Source organism: Aedes aegypti, chromosome 2, assembly GCF_002204515.2.
Source record: "Aedes aegypti strain LVP_AGWG chromosome 2, AaegL5.0 Primary Assembly, whole genome shotgun sequence".
Taxonomy (NCBI): domain Eukaryota; kingdom Metazoa; phylum Arthropoda; class Insecta; order Diptera; family Culicidae; genus Aedes; species Aedes aegypti.
In genome coordinates this window covers 155,190,099-155,212,444 of record NC_035108.1, presented here as the reverse complement: position 1 = coordinate 155,212,444, position 22,346 = coordinate 155,190,099, and the positions used below count along the sequence as shown (strand labels likewise).

Sequence of the window (22,346 nt, the reverse complement as noted above, 5' to 3'; positions counted from 1 at the left end):
CTAGGAACTAACGATGAAGTGCACGTGAAATGTCCACCATCCTGGAGGGATATTTCATCCTGGAGGGAAATATTTGAACTATATTTCGTTTAAAGTTACAGTCGACGCACAGTTCCGTAATTCTGCCTTCAAAGCATCAAGTTGGCCAAGTGGAGAGCGATGTCGTGAGTTTAGAGACTTGTACGAATCAGTATGGCGTCCTTCCACACGAACATATCACACTTCTATTGTAATTTAGACAAACTGTTTGTTATATTACAAGTCTTATAATAGAAAATGTGTAGATATGTTTGAAGTGTTTGGTTTTTGTTTTTCTTAATATTATGTTTGCGAATGATTGTTAGTTAGTGTAGGTTGAAGATGAGTTCAAAAAAGTGTATAAATAAATTGTAATCAGATGACACAGTATGTGTTTGTTTGATAAATTGAGACATGAATTTGCGAAAAAAAAACGGATTTTAGTGAGACTCGTTCTCAAGATTCCGTATACGATAGACCGGCGCTTTAACTAACTAAGCTACAGAACACCTTATGATTCTGCGGAATAGAAAGCCAAACTGCATCCCAGTACTAACCATTAACACGTCTTTCGGCTTAGATGCCGAACCTGGGTATTTCCCGGAAATTTCTACAAAAATTCTTCCATTTACACCCGACTCTGTTTTTGCCGTGCAAACAAAGTTTTCAGTTCAAAATTTCAAAAACCGTGAAAAAAGTAACACCTTTTCTCAACGTTTCATTTAAAAATAAGGTTTTGGCGAAAAAAATGTATGGAAACTTTTTTTGCACGGCCGTGTAAAAAAAATCCGTGCTAAAACAGAATCGGGTGTATTCTATTTTAATATCTCTAGAACATGTTCAAGTATATACTCGAATTTCTTTGAGAATTCCATTGCGAATCGCATCAGAAACTATGCTAAGAACTCCATCAAAGATGATAATAAATCTTTAAGCTGTTTAAAGTAATGGAAAGGTCGTTTTTTGTGTTCAAATCCTATTCAGTTTGTTGAAGAATTGTAAACGGGTATTAACAGTCCCTGAAGGCGTACTTATACACTATTTGATTGGTCGTCAACCTTAACTTTTTCAACATTAAATATTAAAACATGGTGGCATATTTTGAACCATAAATTTTCTGAACTAAAACCCTGTGAAGGAAAGTTTTAGGTTCATTAAAATTTTATATTATCATGGAGTTCTGTTTGATCTTTCGACCTTGACGTTTGCTCATGTGGGGGCGGGCGATGAGGGCAGGATCAAACATGTCGCGCATCGGTCGAGTGAAAGTGTAACAAAAACCGCGATTCTTTAGTTGTGTTTGATCCTTCGACCTTGACACTTGCTCCTGTGGGGGCTGGCGATGAGCAGGGTTGCCACATTAAAATCTGATTTTTTTCCTTGAATTATCTGTATTTCTGTAACCTGGAGCAAAATATCTGTATTTGCAATCTGTATCACTAGAAATTGGGATAGTCAGAAGAATTACTCAATAAATTCAAGAAAATGCCATTCTTTTGCTATTACAATGCTGAATTGTCACATCTAAGCTTGAATTTTAAGGTTTTCAAAAGTGTGTATTTTCTTTTTGCCACATAAATCTGTATAAATCTGCTTTACTCTGTATAATTTTGGCAGATTTCTGTGTACAGAATCTGTATATCTTTATTTTTCTGTAATCTGTATATAAAGTTTCTCCGTCACAAAATATTCAAGAAAACCTGTAAAATACAGATAAATCTGTATACGTGGCAACTCTGGCGATGAGGGCAGGATCAAAAATGTCACGCGTCGGTCGAGTGAAAGTGAAAAAAAACCGCGGTCCATTAATTGTGTTTGATTTTTTGATCTTGTCGCTTGCTCCTGTGGGGGCGGGAGACAAACACTTGTTCGGCGTTCAATGCGTTTTTCGAGTAATATCGCGAATCCGGCAAGGCGCAATAAGGACTGTTCATTTTATAAAGTGGACACTTTGTTTATGCTACATCTTTTTTATTTATTGATAAAATCGAAATCGGTTTTCTGTGCATCGTTTAACTATTATTCTACAATGCTATGAAAATATAAGATCTTAGAAAATTCTTTTGGTTGAAAAGCTAAATAGTTTTTCCAAAAACTCCTAAGAAAAGCTGTTTGTCGAAGTTCAACATTATTTTTCGCAAAACAAAAACCCTAATTTTTAGGAACAAATTGTATGTTTGTATTCTTTACTATTCTACTAAAGGTATAGCTTTGAAAAAATCTATTATATTCCACCATTCTCTGACATGAATTAACTTTAGTGATTTACCCATTTATGGCCAAATTTGCTGATACACCATTTTTTCACTCCCAGCAAAAGAAAAAAGTAAAAAGCGTGTTCAAAACTAGTTTGGTTTACTAAAGAAACTATATTTGTATAAACGAGAGCTAAATCGTGCGTTCAAACCATAGACTTAAGTACATATTTTACTGTTTATGGTAGTTTTACTAAAAAGTCTCATACTTTTGAAATCTTCTACGCATATTTATCGATCTACAGCAAATTGTAAATGGTTTTCTCCGAATATTTCAATTGGTAATCTCAAAATAGCATATTATGAAACTAATATGTGAAAAATTAAATCCATTTATGACAGCAGTGTTGCCAATTTTGATGATTGTCAATGAACTTTGAAAGGTCTTCTAAGAATAAAACAGTTGTGTTTCTATTAAGCTTTAAATGTGACTTAGGGACTTAATAAGTAACTCTATGAAGGCGTAAGTTATTTTTCATTATAATACTATATTAGGACTTCCGTCAGGACATACTTTTAACCAAAAAAAATCTACTCATATCAGTTCCCTTCAAATTTAAAATAGTTTTGTCTAAAAAATATAGGGGAAAAATGATTTTATTATAAGGTACCGTGGGGTAAGTGGGTACAGAAAAATCAATAGTCAACTTCATTGTTATGTACAGCTAACGTGAATAATGTAATTCAAACTTTTTTCTGTGGATAACAAATGAGGGACTAATATACTTGAAATCATCGATTATTTAGATTTTTCTGATTGTTATGTATTGAGTATGAGGGACTTGAAAATTTGCGCCAAATGATCCACTTGTCCCACCATGTTGGGGTAAGTGGATCACCAATAGAAAAAAAATCTGTTCTCAAAACAAATGTGATGTAATTATGTATAGTAAGAATGATATTACTCTCGTTCTTATTATTAGTGCTAGTAATGGTATATTTTAATACTTTAAAATTAAAAAGTATCTTTATTTAATCAAAATATATTTAAAAATATGTATACATTAGTTTACACTAATTCGCACAATAAAAAACATTGTAACTAAAATAATTTGGAGAAAATTCGTCCATAGTTATACATAAGCATTGTAGGATTATTTCTAACGATGCTTTCGTTAGTAGTTTAAAAAAATTAGTAACATTTATTTTTGAATAACAAACTGAAATCAAAAAGATTCATTCATACTATTTATGAATATGTTTTTATCATCTGTCTAGAATAATTTATATGGTCAAACAAGGTAAGACAATATGTTTTCAATTGGAAAATTAGTATATGTTGCTCTATTGCAACTCAGCTTAGATAAGCCACGAAAAGTTTCGTGTGAGTTTTGAAATTATTATTATTTTTTTTTTTATACCAGGAAGGTTAAATAAAAACTTTTAGGTGGATTAATTCAAATTCTCTATGGTCGATTTGACAAATTTAAGCTGGGAATGAAAAAAATAAAAGAAAACAACATTTGCGAATATTAAAACTTATTCAAATTTTCGTAAGCAGTCTGTCAATAAATGACAATAATACTTGATCCACTTACCCCACCCCATTCAAAAGTAGTAGGGGTAAGTGTACCATGCACAATATATCTGTATTTATTTATAAAAATCACATATTTTTCACTGTGATTCATTCAATTAGAACTGAAATGCTCATCATGTGTCGAAAAAACTAATAGAATTCGATTTTAGACCGAGATACAATGGATTTTTGATTGATGGAACAATTTTGAAATTAATTCATATTTGCAGCTCACAAGTTTGCTTGTGTTAGTGTACGTGTAGTACCAGTTTTGCAATAGTATCAGTGTGGACGTAAGAATATAACCTAAAACGAAGCAATGGTGCGAAAACATTCAACATATTCAAGTATTTATGCTTAATATTGACGAATGATCCACTTACCCCACTGATACACTTCCCCCACTGTACCTTATCTGTAAAATTTTTGTTACACAAATACACCCGATTCTGTTTTTGCACGGATTTTTTTTACACGGCCGTGCAAAAAAAATTTCCATACATTTTTTTTCGCCAAAGCCATATTTTTGCATGAAACGTCGAGAAATGGTGTTACTTTTTTTGCACGGTTTTTGAAATTTTGAACTGAAAACTTTTTTTACACGGTACGCATCCCCCATGCAAAAACAGAATCGGGTGTAACTTGATTTTTTCCATCAGGCTTCTGATTGATGATGCTTTCAAATAACAAGCCTTTTTTGAAAATAAAAATATAAATTGTCGAATTTTCCAGCCAATTTCTAACAATCATTGATTTTGATAACCTCAAAAAATCGACCGTTCTAATCGTTGTTCCATATTCGTGTGAAATTTAATTATTTTGGAGATTTTTTATTATCACAACAATGTACAATACTAGTCGAACGATGTGCAGAAAACAGATTGAAATTTCATTGATGAATAAAAAAGATACAGCATGCACAAGGTGTCCACTCTATAAAATGAACAGTCCTTAATTTCAAATTACATAATTATCGTTTACCAAAACGAATCCTTTACCCAACCTTTTCCCATATACAAACTCCCAGTGTTTACTTGTGGAAGTACAGAGGACTCTGGTTTCCATAAAGCAAGTAGCACGTCAACATTTCCCTCCCATCCCCAAATTGACCTGCATTCGGACGCATCCGGCGCGATTATTGTTTGTTATAATAATGAGAGCACCAGTACTTACACATTTAGGATGCTACTGATCCCGAGTAGTGTTCCCTGTGTAAGTACAGCTGTTCTTGCAATACGGAGAAGCATCTGCAGGCGGTCAATCATGCTCATACTCATGCTCATGCTCATGCTCATTCAAGTTTTATATTATCATGATTCCACGTAATGCGTGCTACGGTGTGCAACTTCGAGATGTGAAATTAATAGCAATCAGTTCTGTTTTGGGAGTCGTCAATCATACGGATTTGACAATTAATTAATCAACAAGCTTCTAATTCTACATTCGATTCTACACTGACGATCCGAAATCTGATTCGGGTGAGACCGGAACGTAGACGAGGCAGTATTATCAGAAATTTTACTCCCAAACATGTCCTCAACTTTATGCGTCGGGAAGTATTGTACATGAAGAGGTAAAGCAAATGTTTGCACATTGATTGCGGAATCTTACCTGTTCTGTCCTCGAACATAGAGCATTGTAGTATTAATGGGAACCTGAAAATTTGTAACAGTCATATAACTGTACCACTGTACTGTAATTGAAAAATACCGAGTCCACACTTCGCATGGATGTTCGTGTGGTTCAATTTCGGTTTCCATTCTGACAAAATCTTTGTTATATCAAACATTTGTTTGGTTTGTATCAGTTAAAGCCCAATATGTGTCATAGTGTACTGATAACATGTGATGGACTGTTTCAACATTAAATAAACCGCATTCGCTCTGCGCGCGTTTGTATACATGATGGATGGATGGATGCATGTGGGTTATGAGAAGGGTCTTTGTGAACTGTTGATATTTGAATTCGAAACTTGTAACCTTCTGAGTTATTGGGTTTCCAAGTGGCTCGGTGGCTTAGTTGGTTAAGCACTCGTTTAGCATGAGTCCGAATCCCACCTGAACAGGTGATTTCTTTTTTCATGATTTCACTCATAATTTATATCAAATTTATGAACCGTTAACTTTGATTACGAGCGATTTTATGAACCACAATTCTTGACTCAATAATATTGTCGTACACAGCTAAAAATATGTTGTAAATTTAAGTTTATTTTCATGCACATATTAAGAGCATCAAAATAAACTGAAATGTCAACGACAAATCGCTTATTTTTCAATCAAATGCACTTTAAATTTACACGATCATGTAACATTCAAGCATCTTTGGTTGAAAACTAAACGAAATGCCGTAAAAATAGATGAATTTGGTTTATTTTTACTCTATGTCTCAGTTTACACTACATTGGAATTTCAATATTTTTATCTGTGTACTTCAGAGATTTCTTCAACGATCCATTAATAAAATCCATTTTAGAAAAAAGAAACATAAGATTTTTTCTTTCCTGGAATAGTCAGCATATTGGATTTTGTTGGAAAATCTGTAGGTTCATCGACTATTAAAACCATTGACAGGTTGACATATTTGTAATTGAGGTGCACCATTCCCCAAAATAAGTGAAGAGTTGTTCCTTTGATGTAATCACAAGAAGGTTTTCCATTTACAGTTGTACCTAATGGAGAAATGCTAAAATGAATCAAGTAATTGAATTCAATCAAAAACAGACATATTCCTACGTATGCTATACGAGGCAAATTTCGCCGTAAATTTCCTTTTCAAACTCATTTCAAAGATATGAAGCTACACCTTCGAATCATGTTCCCAGTAGTCAGCAAAGGAGACAAGATGACTTAATTGCTATATTCTCCGGTAGGATGTGCACAATGGGCAGCGTGAAGTGTTTCAGTTCGCAGAAACGAAATCAATTCCATTGCTGTATCTAAGCTTCAAGAAATTCTCCGTATTCAAACCATATTTCCGTTGCGTTGAGGTGGAATTCAAAGCGAACAACAATTGGACCGTCAGGTGCAAATGAAACAAAATCTGAAACCTTCCGTTGCTTCGTCTTTTCTAGGATGCGAGCGCCAGGAGAAACGTTCATTTCGACAGCAAGGACCGTCCCCCACAGTTCGAAGGGCTTCAGATTGAAGACAGCAATGAGGAACGTCGACGCCGTACCGAGTAAGTATTGGGGTTTGTGTGACATTTGTCAGAAAGTCGTTTGCCAGAATCTATCTGCCAGAATGGATCATTTGCAGAATTGAACCACGTTGTTCATTTGATTTTTAATCTGCTAAAAGTTCAGTTTTCCTTTACCATCGTTTTCCATTGTAAATCCCAAAAAAAATGTTTTGGCAGCGATAATTTTTTATGTTGACTTACTTTTGAACTAGTTTTCGACACGTTACCAAAAATCTCTTCTAGTTTTGAAAGTTTGTGTTTTGTGAATAACTTTCTGGCAAAAATCCAATGGCCAATTGATTCTGGCAAATGTCTGGCATGTTCTGGCAATCGTTCTGAGAGCACGTTATTCGATAATTCTGCTCGTGAAATTTTGCAGCCGTTGTTCGAAGCCGTAGCAATCATTTTACAACTTGATTTTGTCTGGTTTCTATTCTTCAAATCGCATAATGTGCTTTATTATTCCTCATAATCCCCACAGGCGTCATCATCCCCATAAATCGAGGAAGTTCTCCTTGCAAGAGTACCATCCTGAGTGGAGGCGTCAAAGTGGAGCAGAAGGCGCCAGCACCACTACCAGGAGGGTTTCCGTGCAACCCGAGGATGCCACATTACAGGTAAATTAGTAAAAAAAAATCCTAATGAGGGATAGGAATGCTAATTAATCTCTCGGCCTAATAGGAAGCCGACATTGACGAATTGACCTCTCACCGGTCGGATGACCCTCGAGCGTTGCGCCGTCACAAGGTAAGCGCCCAGTCGCAAACGCAGCCGGGCGGTCCTTCGATGGTCAACATCAACCGGAAGGATGGTGACAAACTGCAACATCTGCTTCCGTCGAACAAATTCAAGAAAATGTATGACCACAGCCCCCACGAAGTGTTTGTCCAGCTGGATGAGCTTACCGGATCCGGCGAAGACCGGGAATGGAAGGAAACGGCCCGTTGGATCAAGTATGAGGAAGACGTGGAAGAAGGCGCCGATCGCTGGGGTCGTCCGCATGTTGCTTCACTGTCGTTCCATTCGCTGCTAAATCTACGCCGCTGCCTCGAGACCGGAGTGGTGTTGATGGACTTGGAGGAAAAGGATCTGCCCTCGGTTGCTTACCGGATTGTGGAACAGGTAGGCGGTTTTTAGCCAATCAATTTTATGAAAAGTTTTTGGAATATAATTCGTGATTTCCATTAAACAGATGGTCATCGACGAGCTGATCCACGAGGATGACAAACCTACGATTATGCGAGCTTTGTTGCTCAGACATCGTCACGTGAACGAACACTCGCACGGTGGATTCCATTTCGGACCAAAGCGGAAGTACAGCAGCTACAGTAGCTTACAGGTAAGAGACTCACAATTCTAGCTTCTGCCTTTGCGAAACATAACAATGTGCATATACCATAAATATCCTTCTCAATGAACAATAGTGTACATATTCATTCGGTATCCGATCATTCTGTCATCGACAATCGAATCATTCCGAGCACATACACACACAAACAGTTTCATTTTCTCATTCAACATGAATTGAAACTTATCGAAACATACATCATGTAGATTGAGTTTCAAATGTTTCATCCTATAAGGTACGTCACGCTCTTATTAGAGATAGGATAACGTGACAGGATGTTCAAAAAATATACTTGCGTGACGTACCAAATGGATGCTTCTTCCTAGGATCTATTACAAAAAATGCAAATCGCATGATGCTGCTTCACCAAACATTTGATTACAAAGTAGTAGAGATGTTTGGTTCCCTACAGCATGATTAGGCTTACACTTGAAGACGTGGATATAGGTTTCAGTAAAATATTGGCTTAGCATTAAAGTGCTCAGTTTTTATATAAAAACAAAATAAATTTAATAAAAATAAGTAACTTCTCAAATTTTTCCATTTGGAACGCTAGAATCTACTGTGAAGATTAAGCGGAAACCATCAAGTCTAAGCAGGCCCCAATGAGCAGGAAATTTATATGGGAAAAATCAATCAAATGAATAAGAAAGACTGTTCCAATTACAGTTCAGCCATAGATGACGCTGCAATTGATGAATTTCTTCCGTTTTAGATTCGAACAAAAAGAACCGTGGAGAAAGAAAAAACAAGTTAGGCAACTCTTTAGAAGAAAAACAAGTTATATTCAAACATCCTGTTTAATGCAGATTCTTCTCTATTGATCGGGATAAAGTCTTCAAGTCACTAAAGAAAGAAATTCATGGCTTCAAATGTACTTGGAACATACCAATTTTCTCGATTTTGTCATACAAATTCTAAGCTTGTGGAGCCCCATTAGACTTTAACAATAACTGTCAAAATTTTCACGTTGTCTTTTTGAGGGGAGGGAGTTTGGTTGTGCTACGAAGATTATGGCCCACCCTACTAAGCAATTTTCTATTCATTTGATCTATCAATTGTAACTACACACTAAAAAAAACTAATATTACATATGACGTAAATTTCATGGTTCATGAAATGACGTGAATTTGATGGAATTTGAACTTAAAAATACGTCAAATGAGGCTAGTTTTTTTACCAAATACATAGAATACATAATGCGAAATTATATTATTTTGTCAAATACAATTTAATATAAGAGCAACAGTTAGGTGGGATTTGAACCTGTAATTATTACATATATATTTTATGTGTTATGGAATTTATTATCATTATTTTTCGCGCTTTGGGAGTTCGCAACACGAAAATAGAATTTAATTCCACAGCCAAACCTCTTTTTACGCTCTAAATTCTAATTCACGCTTCCTCTTTATGCACTCCGAAAATTCCATCTTACGCTCCTACCTGACGACCAACGCTGACAATCCCGCCATTTTGAAATTTTCGATTTGAGGGAATAACTAGAAACCATTATGGATTCTGGATATTTACGAGACGGGACCAAGAAGATGCCAAAAATCAATGTCCACCTTGAATTTCAAAATGACATAGCGTGACAAGCCATATAAAATTGTTAAAGGTCTCATACAAAAAGCGTGACAAGGGGAAGGGAGGGGGTCAAAATTTTCCTATTTAGCGTGACATAATTTGTGTACGATCCCATATAGTACAAATTATTCCAATGTATTTTGTCGCAGAAGGCCTTTTTTCTATATCTATGAGTTCCAATGGTAAAAAAAAAAATAAAAAAATATTTGTCAAAACACGAATTATGATTTATTTAAAACAAAAAGGGATAAACCTATTAGGAAAGGGGTGGTCTGATACATTTCAATAGATTCAAAGGAATATTTTATCCAAATTCGATCTAAATATGTCACTTAGTTTGTTCTAGAATAATTCCACAAAAGTTTGCCTGATTTTGGATTTTCATCAACTTGCATTGAACTTAGGTTCAAAAGCTCATTAAATATTGCTATTGTTAAAGTTTCATGAGTTTTTTTGTTGATGTAGGAAGTTAATAGAAAACACTAGCAGTTTTCTATTTAACATTTAATTCCTATTCAAGTTTTCAAAGTGTAAGCCTCAAAAAGCAATTTTGATTATTATATAATTATCATATTCATAGTATGTGTGTATAGCGAGAATAGTTCAATTATCATCAAATGATTGGATATACTTATTCGACTGTAATAGCGGTAGCAGCATGTAGATGTGTATATATTCACCCCTGTAGAAGAGCCCGTACTCACATGTAATTGATATTGAATATCTAAGTTTGATTACAACCGGTCCTACAAAGTCACGTAAAACGTCAATCATTCCCACACCGCCGTAATCGGTAAAAATACAGAAAATAAACCACTCACTAAAAATAGTTCTACATACGCCAAACGTGAAAGATGAGCTTGCGGTTGGGTGTGTCTACTAAAACCCGTTTAGGTTTATATGACATCTAATCATGTATGAATGCAAATGTGTTCTATGCTTTGCCGCAAGCAAATGTAACTGCCTTTCCGCCCGTCAGTAATTATATTAATTAGTTGGAAGTCACATTCCGATGGGCATCAACTCAGAAGGATGATTACCCTAATGGGTTGTCATTCATGTTTGTGTAAATGTTCGAATACCTTTTATCTGCAAAGAGATATGCACTAATTGCAGAAACCAAACTCGTTTAATGCAAAATTTACTTAGAAACATATTTTGGAATTTTTAATATGAATTTTAGAATTTCAATCGGATCACTCAATCTAAACAGATTCACTAGTTTTTAGTATATTACCGGTTGAATAACACATATTCAATACCAATTCAAATAGTGTATATAGCGACATTGAATCATCAATCTCAATTTCATTCCTTCTTTATTTTCGACAATTTTTTTTCCATCTTCTTATTCATTCTGCTTTTTATCTATCCGCTATCGCATTTCTTTTCTTCAAACTTCCTATTTTCTTTTCTCTCTATCTTTATTATATATCTTTTATTTTAGCATCTCGCATTTAGAATTCACGATCGAAGCATGGAGCATTTAATATTTTATATCGAAAATCAGCAATCTAGTCAATTGGTAAATCTAACACACTGTACATACGCGAACGTCCCCGTTCCAAAATAAAAAAAAAAGCATGTAGATTAGCGTGTTAAATGTGAAGAGCGTCGTGAAACGTGTTTGTGTTCGGGCCTAGGAATGGGAATATATTCTAGGGAAGGCAACTGTTACTGACTCAGAAAAGTGAACGTCTTCAAAAAGTTGTTTTTCTGATGAATGTTTCTCTGTCTTCACCTGAGAATAAAAGCAAACACTGACCGTCAAGCTTCTTGAGTGGAAATAATCGTGCACTGTGCCTTGAAAATTATTGTTCCACGTGGGGAAACATGTTGTATCTTACTTCATTGTTGAATGGTTGGTTTGTTTCGTTTGGGTATCCTTTGATCCGTTGTAAAAAGTGATGTGTGTATAAATATATATGTATTTTAACGCCAGTGCTTATGTCGATGGAACCATGTTTTTAAGCATTGTACTCATGATAATGCAATTCATCTTATCCATTAAGCAAGTTTCACATTCTAGAGTAGCTATCCAACATACCGAATCTGAAGCAAATTTATCTCCACTAATCACTGTTACCACCATCAACTCCATTGTACGCCTACTCTCAAGCCTTTGTACTCATCTCGTCATTCGTAAGACATTATACAAGTCCGCCACATATCAAACCATTCAGACCATGTTCGTACAATTAATGATCCCATTCCACTCTCTTTCTGGTTACGAACAAATGGAACGGACTTTGCTTACCGATAACAACCTTTAATCCTTCGTATTTTAAAGTCGCTATCCTTAAGAGCCGAGGATGGCAATGGTGAGGTAATTGTTGGCGTCCGGAGACTTAACTCGTTCGTAAGTCCCACGCAAAGCTACACTCTTAGCCCTCCCTCATTGCATCATCCCAACTATAGCCCTAGTTTAGCATCTAAACAACATCAGAACAATGGCCATCAGCGGCATACGGTCCAAAGACAACCGAGCAGTGGGAGTACATCGGGTGGTAGTGTCCATCATCACCCCTTTAATAGTTCGCAACATCACCAGCAGCACCAGCGGCACAAGCGCAGCGAAAGTCAGGACAGTAGCTGTGCACTTCCGGTGGCCATTACCACGGTCACGAGTGCCGTTGGTATGCGACGAAACTCACCTATCTCGCTGACAGTTGTTAATGAAGTAATGACCGTGCCTCACTGACACTAAACTGAAATCTAGAGAAACATTCTTTTTAGATTACATCGCGCTACATTTTTTTGGTTTGTTTCTATGCTGCCTGTCTAACTTGATTCATTTTCTCACCCTTCACATAAGTATTCCCACAAAAGTTTTTCCCATGGTAGATTATACAAAAGTTTTAAATTTTCTATCCTACTCTTGTTTGCTTGTTTTGTTCAAAAGAGTCGACTTTTCCTTACTCCGTGTTAATGTCTTTTTAACAGTACGTTTGATAAAAAGTTTGTTATCGCTCCCCATGAAAAAAGAAATCGCTTCTCATCAATTTTCCATTCTATTTTGTTCTGTTCCTCTAAGTAGCATAAACATTAGGGTGGGTCATCCGTTATATGAGAACATAGAAAATGTACCGTACTACACCACATCGAAGTTTTTTTTTACTCCATTCGAGGTCCCAATCAACTGGAATCCATGTTCCAAGGAAAAGGTTCCAAGAAATTTAAATACACTAACAATGAATCCAATTTAACCCGTAAAGGAGTGAAAAAAAAACAACTAAAACTCTCTCACTGCGAATGCATAACGGATTTCAATCATTTTTGTCAGTATACTCGTCCACATCACTAGTTATGAAAAGTGACTAGAGGATCTCGGGAATGTTCCTGTGGCCGGAGTTATTCCGGAGGGTCAAATGGGTTAGGTCGGGTAAAGAAGGTGCTGTGCGTTCGGGCCCCTGGAGGTAGGCAAACTTCAAGTCACAGATAATTTCCGGAATCGGCTCGCTATAATGTGGTCACTATGTCAAGGAGCTTTAAGAAAATCGCATCAGTGTAAACCTTTTGAGAAACGATTGAATTGGATAACCATAAGCCCTGCATTTGATTGATCCTACAAATGACCATTTTCGGGTCTCCGAGAAGCCTCAGATTTACGATAAAAAAGCCACACGTATTTTTGTGAACTATTATGATTGATCTCTACTTTTCAAAAATGAAACGGTTTAGTATCCAACAAATCTATAGCCAATTCTTCCGGGTATTAGATCCGAGTGGCCACATCCGAGAATATCAGATCTCAATGATTTATGCAAATTTTAATGGATGTCATTGCAAATAAAGATAACTTGGCATGTCCCAAAAAATAGCCGTTTCCAACCGACTTGACCCAGTAACCCACCGAAATCATTCCAGCCACAGGAATATTCCCGACTTCCTCTGACCAATTTTAGAACCAAGATATGTGTGCCAGTATACTGACAAAAAATCATTTGAATCCGTTAAGAAGTCGCTGAGCGGTGAGGGTTTTAGTATTTTTGCTTTCACTCATGCCTATGCGGATTAAATAGTAATGAGTTGTTTCAAAATCACTATTTTCTGCTAACATTCCAGTGTTCAAGAGAATAACCAAAAATAATGTATCCCAAAGGCCCACCCTAGTATTACATTCCTTGAATTGCTAATGTCGTATTTATAAAAAAAACGGGGCCATCTATGAGGCGAGGAGGCTTTTAAAGATACAGTAATTACCCTCCAGAACTTTTCATAAAGCAGTTCATCCCTGTAGGAAGTGATTTGTCAAGTTTTCGAAGTAGCATGTTTTTGTCAATATTATTTTTTTTTATTCTTTATCATGATTCTTGCTCTTACTGTAATTCGCTCAGACACTTTAATTTTCTGGATCTACTAGCATTTTACAGTTAGTTTCTTTTAAGGTTTATGGAAGTGATTTAAAAAGTTTTCAATTATCGCTCGGAAGTGCTTACCCTAAATGGATTTAGGAAAACAAACTTGATTAAAAAAAACACTCAACACAATGACTCACCAGAGTATTAAATTTCTTGAATTATTAGTGTCGTATTTACAGAACAAACAGGACCATCCATGAGGTGAGGAGGCTTTTAAAGTTACAGCAATTACCTTCCAGAACTTTTTCATAAAGCGGTCTATCCCTGTAGGAAGTGATGGATTACACTGCGGAACATGTTTTCGTCTGAAACACCAAAATACCGCTGTTTACTTAATTAAGGCTTGCTGAATCCATTGCCGTTTTCAAAAACATCATAGCACGTCTAGTTTTTGAGATATTGGCTGTTGAAAATGCAAAATTTGACTATATCAGCCAACTTGCATGCAAGTTTGCCAGCTTGTAAAGCAATATATTTGCTTATTTGCTTTAATCCGCTACAGAATTCAAACCTTATGTGTATAAAAGCATGACCAAGCTGAGGGTCGTGGGTTCGAATCCCACCGGTCGAGGATCTTTTCGGGTTGGAAATTTTCTCGACTTCCCAGGGCATAGAGTATCTTCGTACCTGCCACACGATATACACATGCAAAAATGGTCATTGGCATAGTAAGCTCTCAGTGAATAACTGTGGAAGTGCTCATAAGAACACTAAGCTGAGAAGCAGGCTCTTTCCCAGTGGGGACGTAACGCCAGAAAGAAGAGAAGAAGAAGTGTATAAAAGTACTTATCAACAAAGTTCATAATACTATCGATACTCAAAAGTTATTTTTTGGTGTTTTAGAATAGTATTGTATTTTGCCATGTAAGAGAAACGACATGTCGTTGAAAAAATCGTTTAATCTAAATTTTATCGAGCAATTTCAACCAAATTATATCTAAAATGAATGTTGAAGCCCTATTTTGCATGTTTGGATTAGATCACAGAAAAGTTTGATAAATCATACTTAAAATTTCATGTAAACTACAATTAAACCACTATTTTATACAACTTTGGCGACCTGTAGCTAAAGATTGTGACGTGCAGGGACATTTCTGAAAACGACATTAGATTCAGCGACCCCAAATCTATTAGAGACATATAATTTAATCCTTGAGACACACAAAAATGTTTTTTTTTCGTTATGCTGTGTTATTCTTTACCATGATTCTTACTCTCACGGTAATTAGCTCTGACACTTTAAACTTTATGGATTTACTAGCATTTTTACAGTTAATTTCTCTTTTATGCCTGGAATAGTGCATAGTTACACTATCTCCATGTCAGCAAAGAAAACTTCCACTCAGAATCGTACAAATCAGCTTGAGCTTTAATCGTCCTTTTTAAATTCTCCCCTTCAGACGCTTTTTTGCACTCTGTTGCTTATATCTTTTAACTCAATTGATCATTCTCAAAATTTTAACAGTATTGCGATTAGTTGCACCTCCAAAGGCATCCACATTAATTTGGATACCGGTGGCCAATCCAGATACACGGCCAAAAATCTAGTGTACACCTCCTATTTTACCAGTGATTTTTGATAAAATTTAAATATATTTGGAATGTATTCAAAAGTTGATTTTCATACTATGCCAAAAAAAAGTCGTATTTTTTCGACAAAAGATGAACATCGGAAGCCATTCTGGTCATTTTGAATACTGATGACCATTTTAAGTTCAGTTTCAGAATCACATTCTTAGTTCCAAGAGATCGATTTGAGGGCAATTTTGAATTTAGTTAAGAAACTCCGATATTTAGTTCAAGAATACAAATATTTTTAAGAAAGAATAATCTTGTGGCAAAAATTCTAGGGGACGGCCCCTTGAAAGATCTTTAAAACACAAAAATGTTAAAATGTATTCTGAATAAACCGTTAGTCTCAGTGTGAGTACAACCCATAAATGTTTTTGAAAGTTTCCTTGGACTCTGCAATGTAAGGAATGAAATCCGAAGTATAGTAGTCTTCGGAAACTTGAGGTTGATTCCTTTATGAATAATAAAATAGTCTATAACGTAAAACATCCGACTTGCCCTTTTATCTGATAGTTAAGTTTTAAGTAGAAATAAGTACATTTTTTTTATATCTTTATTAACGAGATTTTTAGCCCTGGGCTAGTTCATCTCGGGATAAGTACATTTGTTTACCAATGGACATCGAAATATTTCTATAATCATCTACTTCTGAATCCTACATTTTAGTATCTTCTCTTAAAACCCCTCTATGCCGACTTGTTCCATGTTCTATGTAAACCTTATGATACGCAAAAAAAATAAGCGTGGACCATCAGTTTTAGACAACGCTGTAAACTTACAAGTTCAAATTTGTTAAATTATCCTCCGTTTTCATTTTTGTAAATCTTTGCTTCAAGCATGATCTGTCAGCCTGCTCGCTGTGTCAATCGGATAAACGCTTGATGTTTTTTTATTTGTTTTAATTGGATAATTTTGTTGATTATGTGAATAATGGGTTGCTTTCGTGTGATTGTATATTAAAAACGCCTTTTAAATTTTATTCACTGATATATTGTTAGTTCATGATAATAACTCCCCATTTCCATTTTCATTCCATTGCGAACTCTCCCCAGAGCGTGGACGACAAGAAGCCACGAATTGTGCCATCGAGTGAGATTAACGGCCACGGACATGGCGAGACCAAGATCAACATGCACGAAGAAACGTACACCTCGTCACAGGAGGACATCAAAATGCGCACCCAGAAAGAATCGATCCTGAAGCGTATACCCGAAGGTGCCGAAGCCACAACAGTGCTGGTAGGATCGGTTGACTTTCTGGAGCAACCAACGATCGCTTTTGTCCGCTTGGCAGAGGGTATTCCGATGCCTAGTATTACGGAGGTGCCGATTCCGGTACGTTTCCTGTTCATTCTGTTGGGACCAAAGACTGCCGAGCTGGACTACCATGAAGTGGGTCGATCAATTGCCACACTTATGTCCAACGAGCATTTCCATGATATTGCATACAGGGCAGACGATAGGAAGGACTTACTGTCGGCTATTAATGAATTTTTGGACGATTCGATTGTGCTGCCACCTGGCAAGTGGGAACGACAGGCTTTGTTGCCGTTCGACGAGCTGAAGGCCAAGAGTGATATGATCCGACTGAGAAAGAAGAAAGCAATCGATGAAAAGATCAAGAGCAAACAGCCACTACTGACCAGTGAAGAGGAGAAGAAGCTTTTGGCGGCAGCTGAAGGAGATGGGAAAAAGCCTACTAAAAATCCTTTGGAGAAGACCCACCGATTATGGGGTGGTCTCATAAATGATATTAAAAGGAGGTATCCGATGTATAAGAGCGATATTAAAGATGGATTGAACACGGAAACTCTTGCAGCTACTGTATTCATGTACTTTGCTGCCTTATCAACGGCCATTACATTTGGAGGTCTTGCCTCAGATAAAACACACAATTTGATTGGAATTTCTGAAACTTTGGTATCTGCGTCGATGGTTGGCGTTGTGTTTCATTTGTTTTCCGGTCAACCGTTGGTCATCATCGGTACCACTGGTCCTCTATTGCTATTCGATGAAGCGCTCAATCAATTTTGTATCTCAAACAATTTCAGTTTCTTGACGGTGCGAGTCTACGTAGGTATTTGGCTAGCCGTTATTGCTTTAGTTGTGTCTGCCTTTGAAGGTAGTGTCTACGTACGGCTATTCACTCGATTCACTCAAGAAATCTTTTCCGCTTTGATCACATTGATCTATATCGTTGAAACTGTTATGAAGCTGGTCTACGTTTATGGCAGACATCCTCTTTTGGCAGAGTATCAATACAAAAACTTGACCATCACACCGCAGCCATTGCTCGAAAGCGAATCCAACTCAACAATTGATTCTTCGGTTGGCCTCCTAGCGGAAAGCCTGACGGCAGTTGCAAATGCCACCGTAGCACCGTTATCTGATAACTTACTGCCTCCATCGGATGTCGTTGGACCATTGAATCAACCAAACACAGCCTTATTCTGCACAATTTTAACCTTGGGAACATTCTCGCTGGCTTACTATCTGAAATTGTTCAGAAACTCTCACTTCCTGGGACGTAACGCTCGACGTGCCCTTGGTGATTTCGGCGTGCCAATCTCGATTGCTATCTTCGTGCTCATCGATTATATGATTCCGCAAGTATACACCGAAAAGCTCAGCGTTCCGGAGGGTCTTTCTCCGAGTGACGAAACCCGTCGAGGATGGATCATTCCTTTGGGTGGAGTCCCTAGCTGGATGCCATTCATGGCCGGTATCCCTGCCCTGTTGGTATACATCTTGATCTTCATGGAGACCCACATTTCCGAGCTGATCGTAGACAAACCGGAACGCGGACTGAAGAAAGGATCGGGTCTGCACATGGACATCGTCCTGCTGTGCTTCCTCAATACGGTGTGTGGATTCTTTGGAATGCCGTGGCATTGTGCTGCTACCGTACGATCGGTGACACACGTTTCCGCAGTGACTATCATGTCTAGGTAATGTCTGAATAAATCAATCCCAGTTTGACAGCAAACTTATAATCAAATTCTAATTACAGAACTCATGCACCTGGTGAATCTCCACACATTACGGACGTTAAGGAGCAGCGTATCTCCGGATTCTTCGTTTCGCTGATGGTGGGCCTTTCGGTCACTATGGCACCCATTCTGCGACTCATCCCTATGTCCGTGCTGTTTGGCGTTTTCCTGTACATGGGTATCGCTTCCATGAGTGGAGTTCAATTCTTCGAAAGGTAATGCTATCAGGATACATTTGATTGATTCAATCAAGACTTATTATTATTACTTTTCTCTCATTCACAGATTGCGACTATTCTTCATGCCCGTAAAGCATCACCCGCAGGTGCCGTTTGTGCGTCGGGTGCCTTCCTGGAAGATGCACATCTTTACGGCGGTGCAGATTCTTGCCTTGGCCATGTTGTGGGCCGTCAAGTCATCGGCCTTCTCTTTGGCGTTCCCGTTCTTCCTCATCATGATGGTGCCAATCAGGAAGCAGATGGAAAGAATTTTCAGCCCATTGGAACTCCGAGCGGTAAGAAATTTAGATATTTTCGGTTTGATCTTGAACCGCCATCACCGTCGTGTGATTTGAATACTGCTTCTGGAGACACTCTTCATGTCTGTCACTCTCTGGCACTCTTCATCGATCTTTCCCATCACTCTCATTCCTCTTTTCTCACAATCGAGAAACCACATTATACTCATTCTTGACAAAGGCTCGTTCCACTCTTGACATGCTCTCAAATCACTTTTGATGGCAACAATTTTACTCTTTGCTAAAAAATGCAACTTTTCAGTGGTTCTTGCTTTGATTTTTGCACATGAAAATTATAATGCACTGTTTTACTAACAATTTATCTCATATCTTACAGCTGGACGGCAGCCAACCCAACGAAGGAGCCGAAGATGAACCTGACTTCTACGAACAAGCGCCAATTCCTGCTTAAGAACTTAAGCAGCGTAGTATTAGGTGAAAAGTGCAACCAACATAAACCAATCCAATCTGTATTGTGTATTGATTTTGCGACGTTTATTATGTTTGAAAAAGCCGGAACACGTTATTCGTCACGATTGTTTCACTTATTTACAACTTGTATGGTAGAATTAGTGCAAAATTAAGAATGCAAAATCAATTCGTCCATGCATATTATACATTGTTTTCAGAACAGCTCGATCGGACGAAACTTCTATGAAGTACAATAAATTTTTGTTAAATGTTTACCAGTTACTCATCGTGCACACAAATTTAGTGAGGTTGAGCGGTTAGAGTCTATACTTATATTTTTCTACGAATGTGTTTTATTAGTCACATGACTAGGATAACACCATTGAATAGAAACAATAAATTTCAAATAAAATTGATACTTTCTCTACGCTAAATTTTCCCTTCGAATGAAATTCATACAAAAAAATCAAAATTAGACAAAATCAAAATGAAAAGTTGAGTAGAACAATTAAATTTATATTAAAAAAAGTAGATTTCCATTCATCATATGTAGATTAGTAATATTTTCCTATTACCAACAGAACTTCAAAGTGTCCAAACGTTAATATAATAACATTGTTGAAGACAAACTTAACAAAAAAAAATCTGAAAGGATGTGCAACAATCTGTGATCAGTATTACTTACAAGTGTACCCCCGCCCCTGTACAACAAAGAAAATTCATTTGATTTCAGAACCATAAAAAGAATATGCAGAAAATCGAAACGGTGCAAAAAGTAAGGTAACGAGAAGCTTATCGTTGGAAAGAATTCAGGAACTGTAGCAGGAAAGTAAACTCATACAAGGAAAGAAACATAGAGATGAGAGTATTTTTGTCGATATTTATGAGAAGAAGAAACTGCTCCAAGAGCAAACGAAGATAGAACGCAAAGCACTTAAAAAGGGATCCACGAGTTACTTAGATGATGCATGCCATATAAAGCTGTTTAAAGAAGTGAAACTTAGAAAGTCACAACTATAAGGGTAACAAATTAGAGGTTTTTAATTGTTTCAACATTGATGACACTAAAAAAATGGGAGCGATATAGGATAGAAGATTGGCGCATAATCCACGTATAGACTTTTCACTTGTACAATTAAACTGTAGTTAGTACTCTTTACCTCCTTTGAAATTGGAAGAAAAGAAAGCAAAACTAAATTTTCATCAGCCTCAAAGCTGCTACATTTTAGTGATAGTTGAAAACTCGGCAGAGTTAATTTACTCTTCCGATCATAAAGCAAAAAACACACATGATACTTAGGATCGCTTAACCTAAAAATAGAGATTATTACTTGCATCCTATAAAAAGAAAGCATAAATTAAAAGAGTTAGCGAAACACAAGATGGAATTGTTGAATAGATAGAAACGAAAGAAATTTCCCTCATAGTATTCTCACAAAGTTTTCAAAAGTTCGGGATAATCCGAATATGGTGGAAAACCAACTAAAATTTTGGTTCAACAAAACAATCAATAGGGTCCTAAAGCCCTGACTCAATTTTAGTACCAAACGCTTAAGTTTAGGGCAGAAACACATTATAACTTAATTTTTAAATAATTTTCATTGGTTTAAGTACAAAAAACATTTTTTTGAGATTTTGTCACACCCTTTGGTTTAAACTCAAATGTTGGGTATATTTTGTTTTCCGTGTCCCTTCCGAAATGTCAGATAGGAACAACCCCAGTGTTAAAACTAAATGCCCTCTGGCATTTTTGTCGAAAAAGTGAATGTCAAACAAGATCACAAGTATCAAGGTTCATATTTGGAACCATTTTTAAAATTGAAGTTTAAAAATGTTATAGCCGTTATTTGAGCTGGAAAACTTGCTAAAGTAGTTGCAATAACATGCTCTTTCGTATTATTAAATAAAAACAAGAATTTATTAAACATTTAAGGACCCAATTATATTATTGAAACCAAAGGGCGGCCCCAAACGAGCAGCTACCCAAGTAACCACCGCTAATTCCCCATTTTGGGCATATAGGGCTGTTATACGACTAATGCAGTGCATATCAGCTAATAAAAGCCCTATACAGTCGAATTTCGTTCGTTGCACTATGTTTAATTGCACTACGTTTTAATTGGGCTCCCGTTAGGTGGGCTATAGCCCATGTAAAACGAAGGCAAACCATATTTTCTGACATAAAACGAAATTTGTCAATGTTGGTAGTTCTGGTTTCTTTTGTTCTTCACTATTTGACAGCTCAAAACTCAGCCCGACTAGTGAAAGTCTTTCACTAGGTCGGCTACAGCTTTAGTGCAACGAACGAAAGTTGACTGTATTAGCACGAAGGGCGAACTAAAGTGCTTTTTTTAGCTGAGGGGGGTTCAAATCCCGCCGGTCGAGAATCTTTTCGAGCAGGAAATTTTCTCGACTTTCCAGGGCATAAAGTATCTTCGTTCATGACAACGATAAGCAATTCCAAGAAATATTAATTAGCAGTGAAAGCTCTTAGTTAATAACCGTGGAAATGCTCATAACAACAATTCTCGATTACTTTTTGAAATCGATTTAAGTAGCTTCTATACGGTTTTGAGAAAATTAACT

General features: G+C 36.7%; 1 protein-coding gene across 11 annotated transcripts in view; it reads left to right on the top strand.

Annotated features, from left to right (window-relative positions):
* LOC5569585 (anion exchange protein 3) overlaps positions 1 to 21,141 on the top strand; it is a 212,460-nt gene extending 191,319 nt beyond the window's left edge. For 6 of the 11 annotated variants that reach the window (XM_021842861.1, XM_021842862.1, XM_021842860.1 and 3 more), the window contains 9 exons: positions 6,866 to 6,972; positions 7,454 to 7,589; positions 7,654 to 8,094; positions 8,165 to 8,311; positions 12,201 to 12,590; positions 16,896 to 18,790; positions 18,853 to 19,047; positions 19,118 to 19,346; positions 19,687 to 21,141. In XM_021842861.1, the coding sequence (XP_021698553.1) occupies positions 6,866 to 6,972; positions 7,454 to 7,589; positions 7,654 to 8,094; positions 8,165 to 8,311; positions 12,201 to 12,590; positions 16,896 to 18,790; positions 18,853 to 19,047; positions 19,118 to 19,346; positions 19,687 to 19,761 (3,615 nt within the window). In that variant the 3' untranslated portion in view covers positions 19,762 to 21,141. Of the gene's footprint in view, positions 1 to 6,865; positions 6,973 to 7,453; positions 7,590 to 7,653; positions 8,095 to 8,164; positions 8,312 to 11,357; positions 11,436 to 12,200; positions 12,591 to 16,895; positions 18,791 to 18,852; positions 19,048 to 19,117; positions 19,347 to 19,686 lie in introns of all 11 variants that reach the window. The other 5 variants (XM_021842869.1, XM_021842868.1, XM_021842866.1 and 2 more) reach the window with 5 other exon arrangements.
* The last annotated feature ends 1,205 nt before the right edge of the window (positions 21,142 to 22,346 follow it).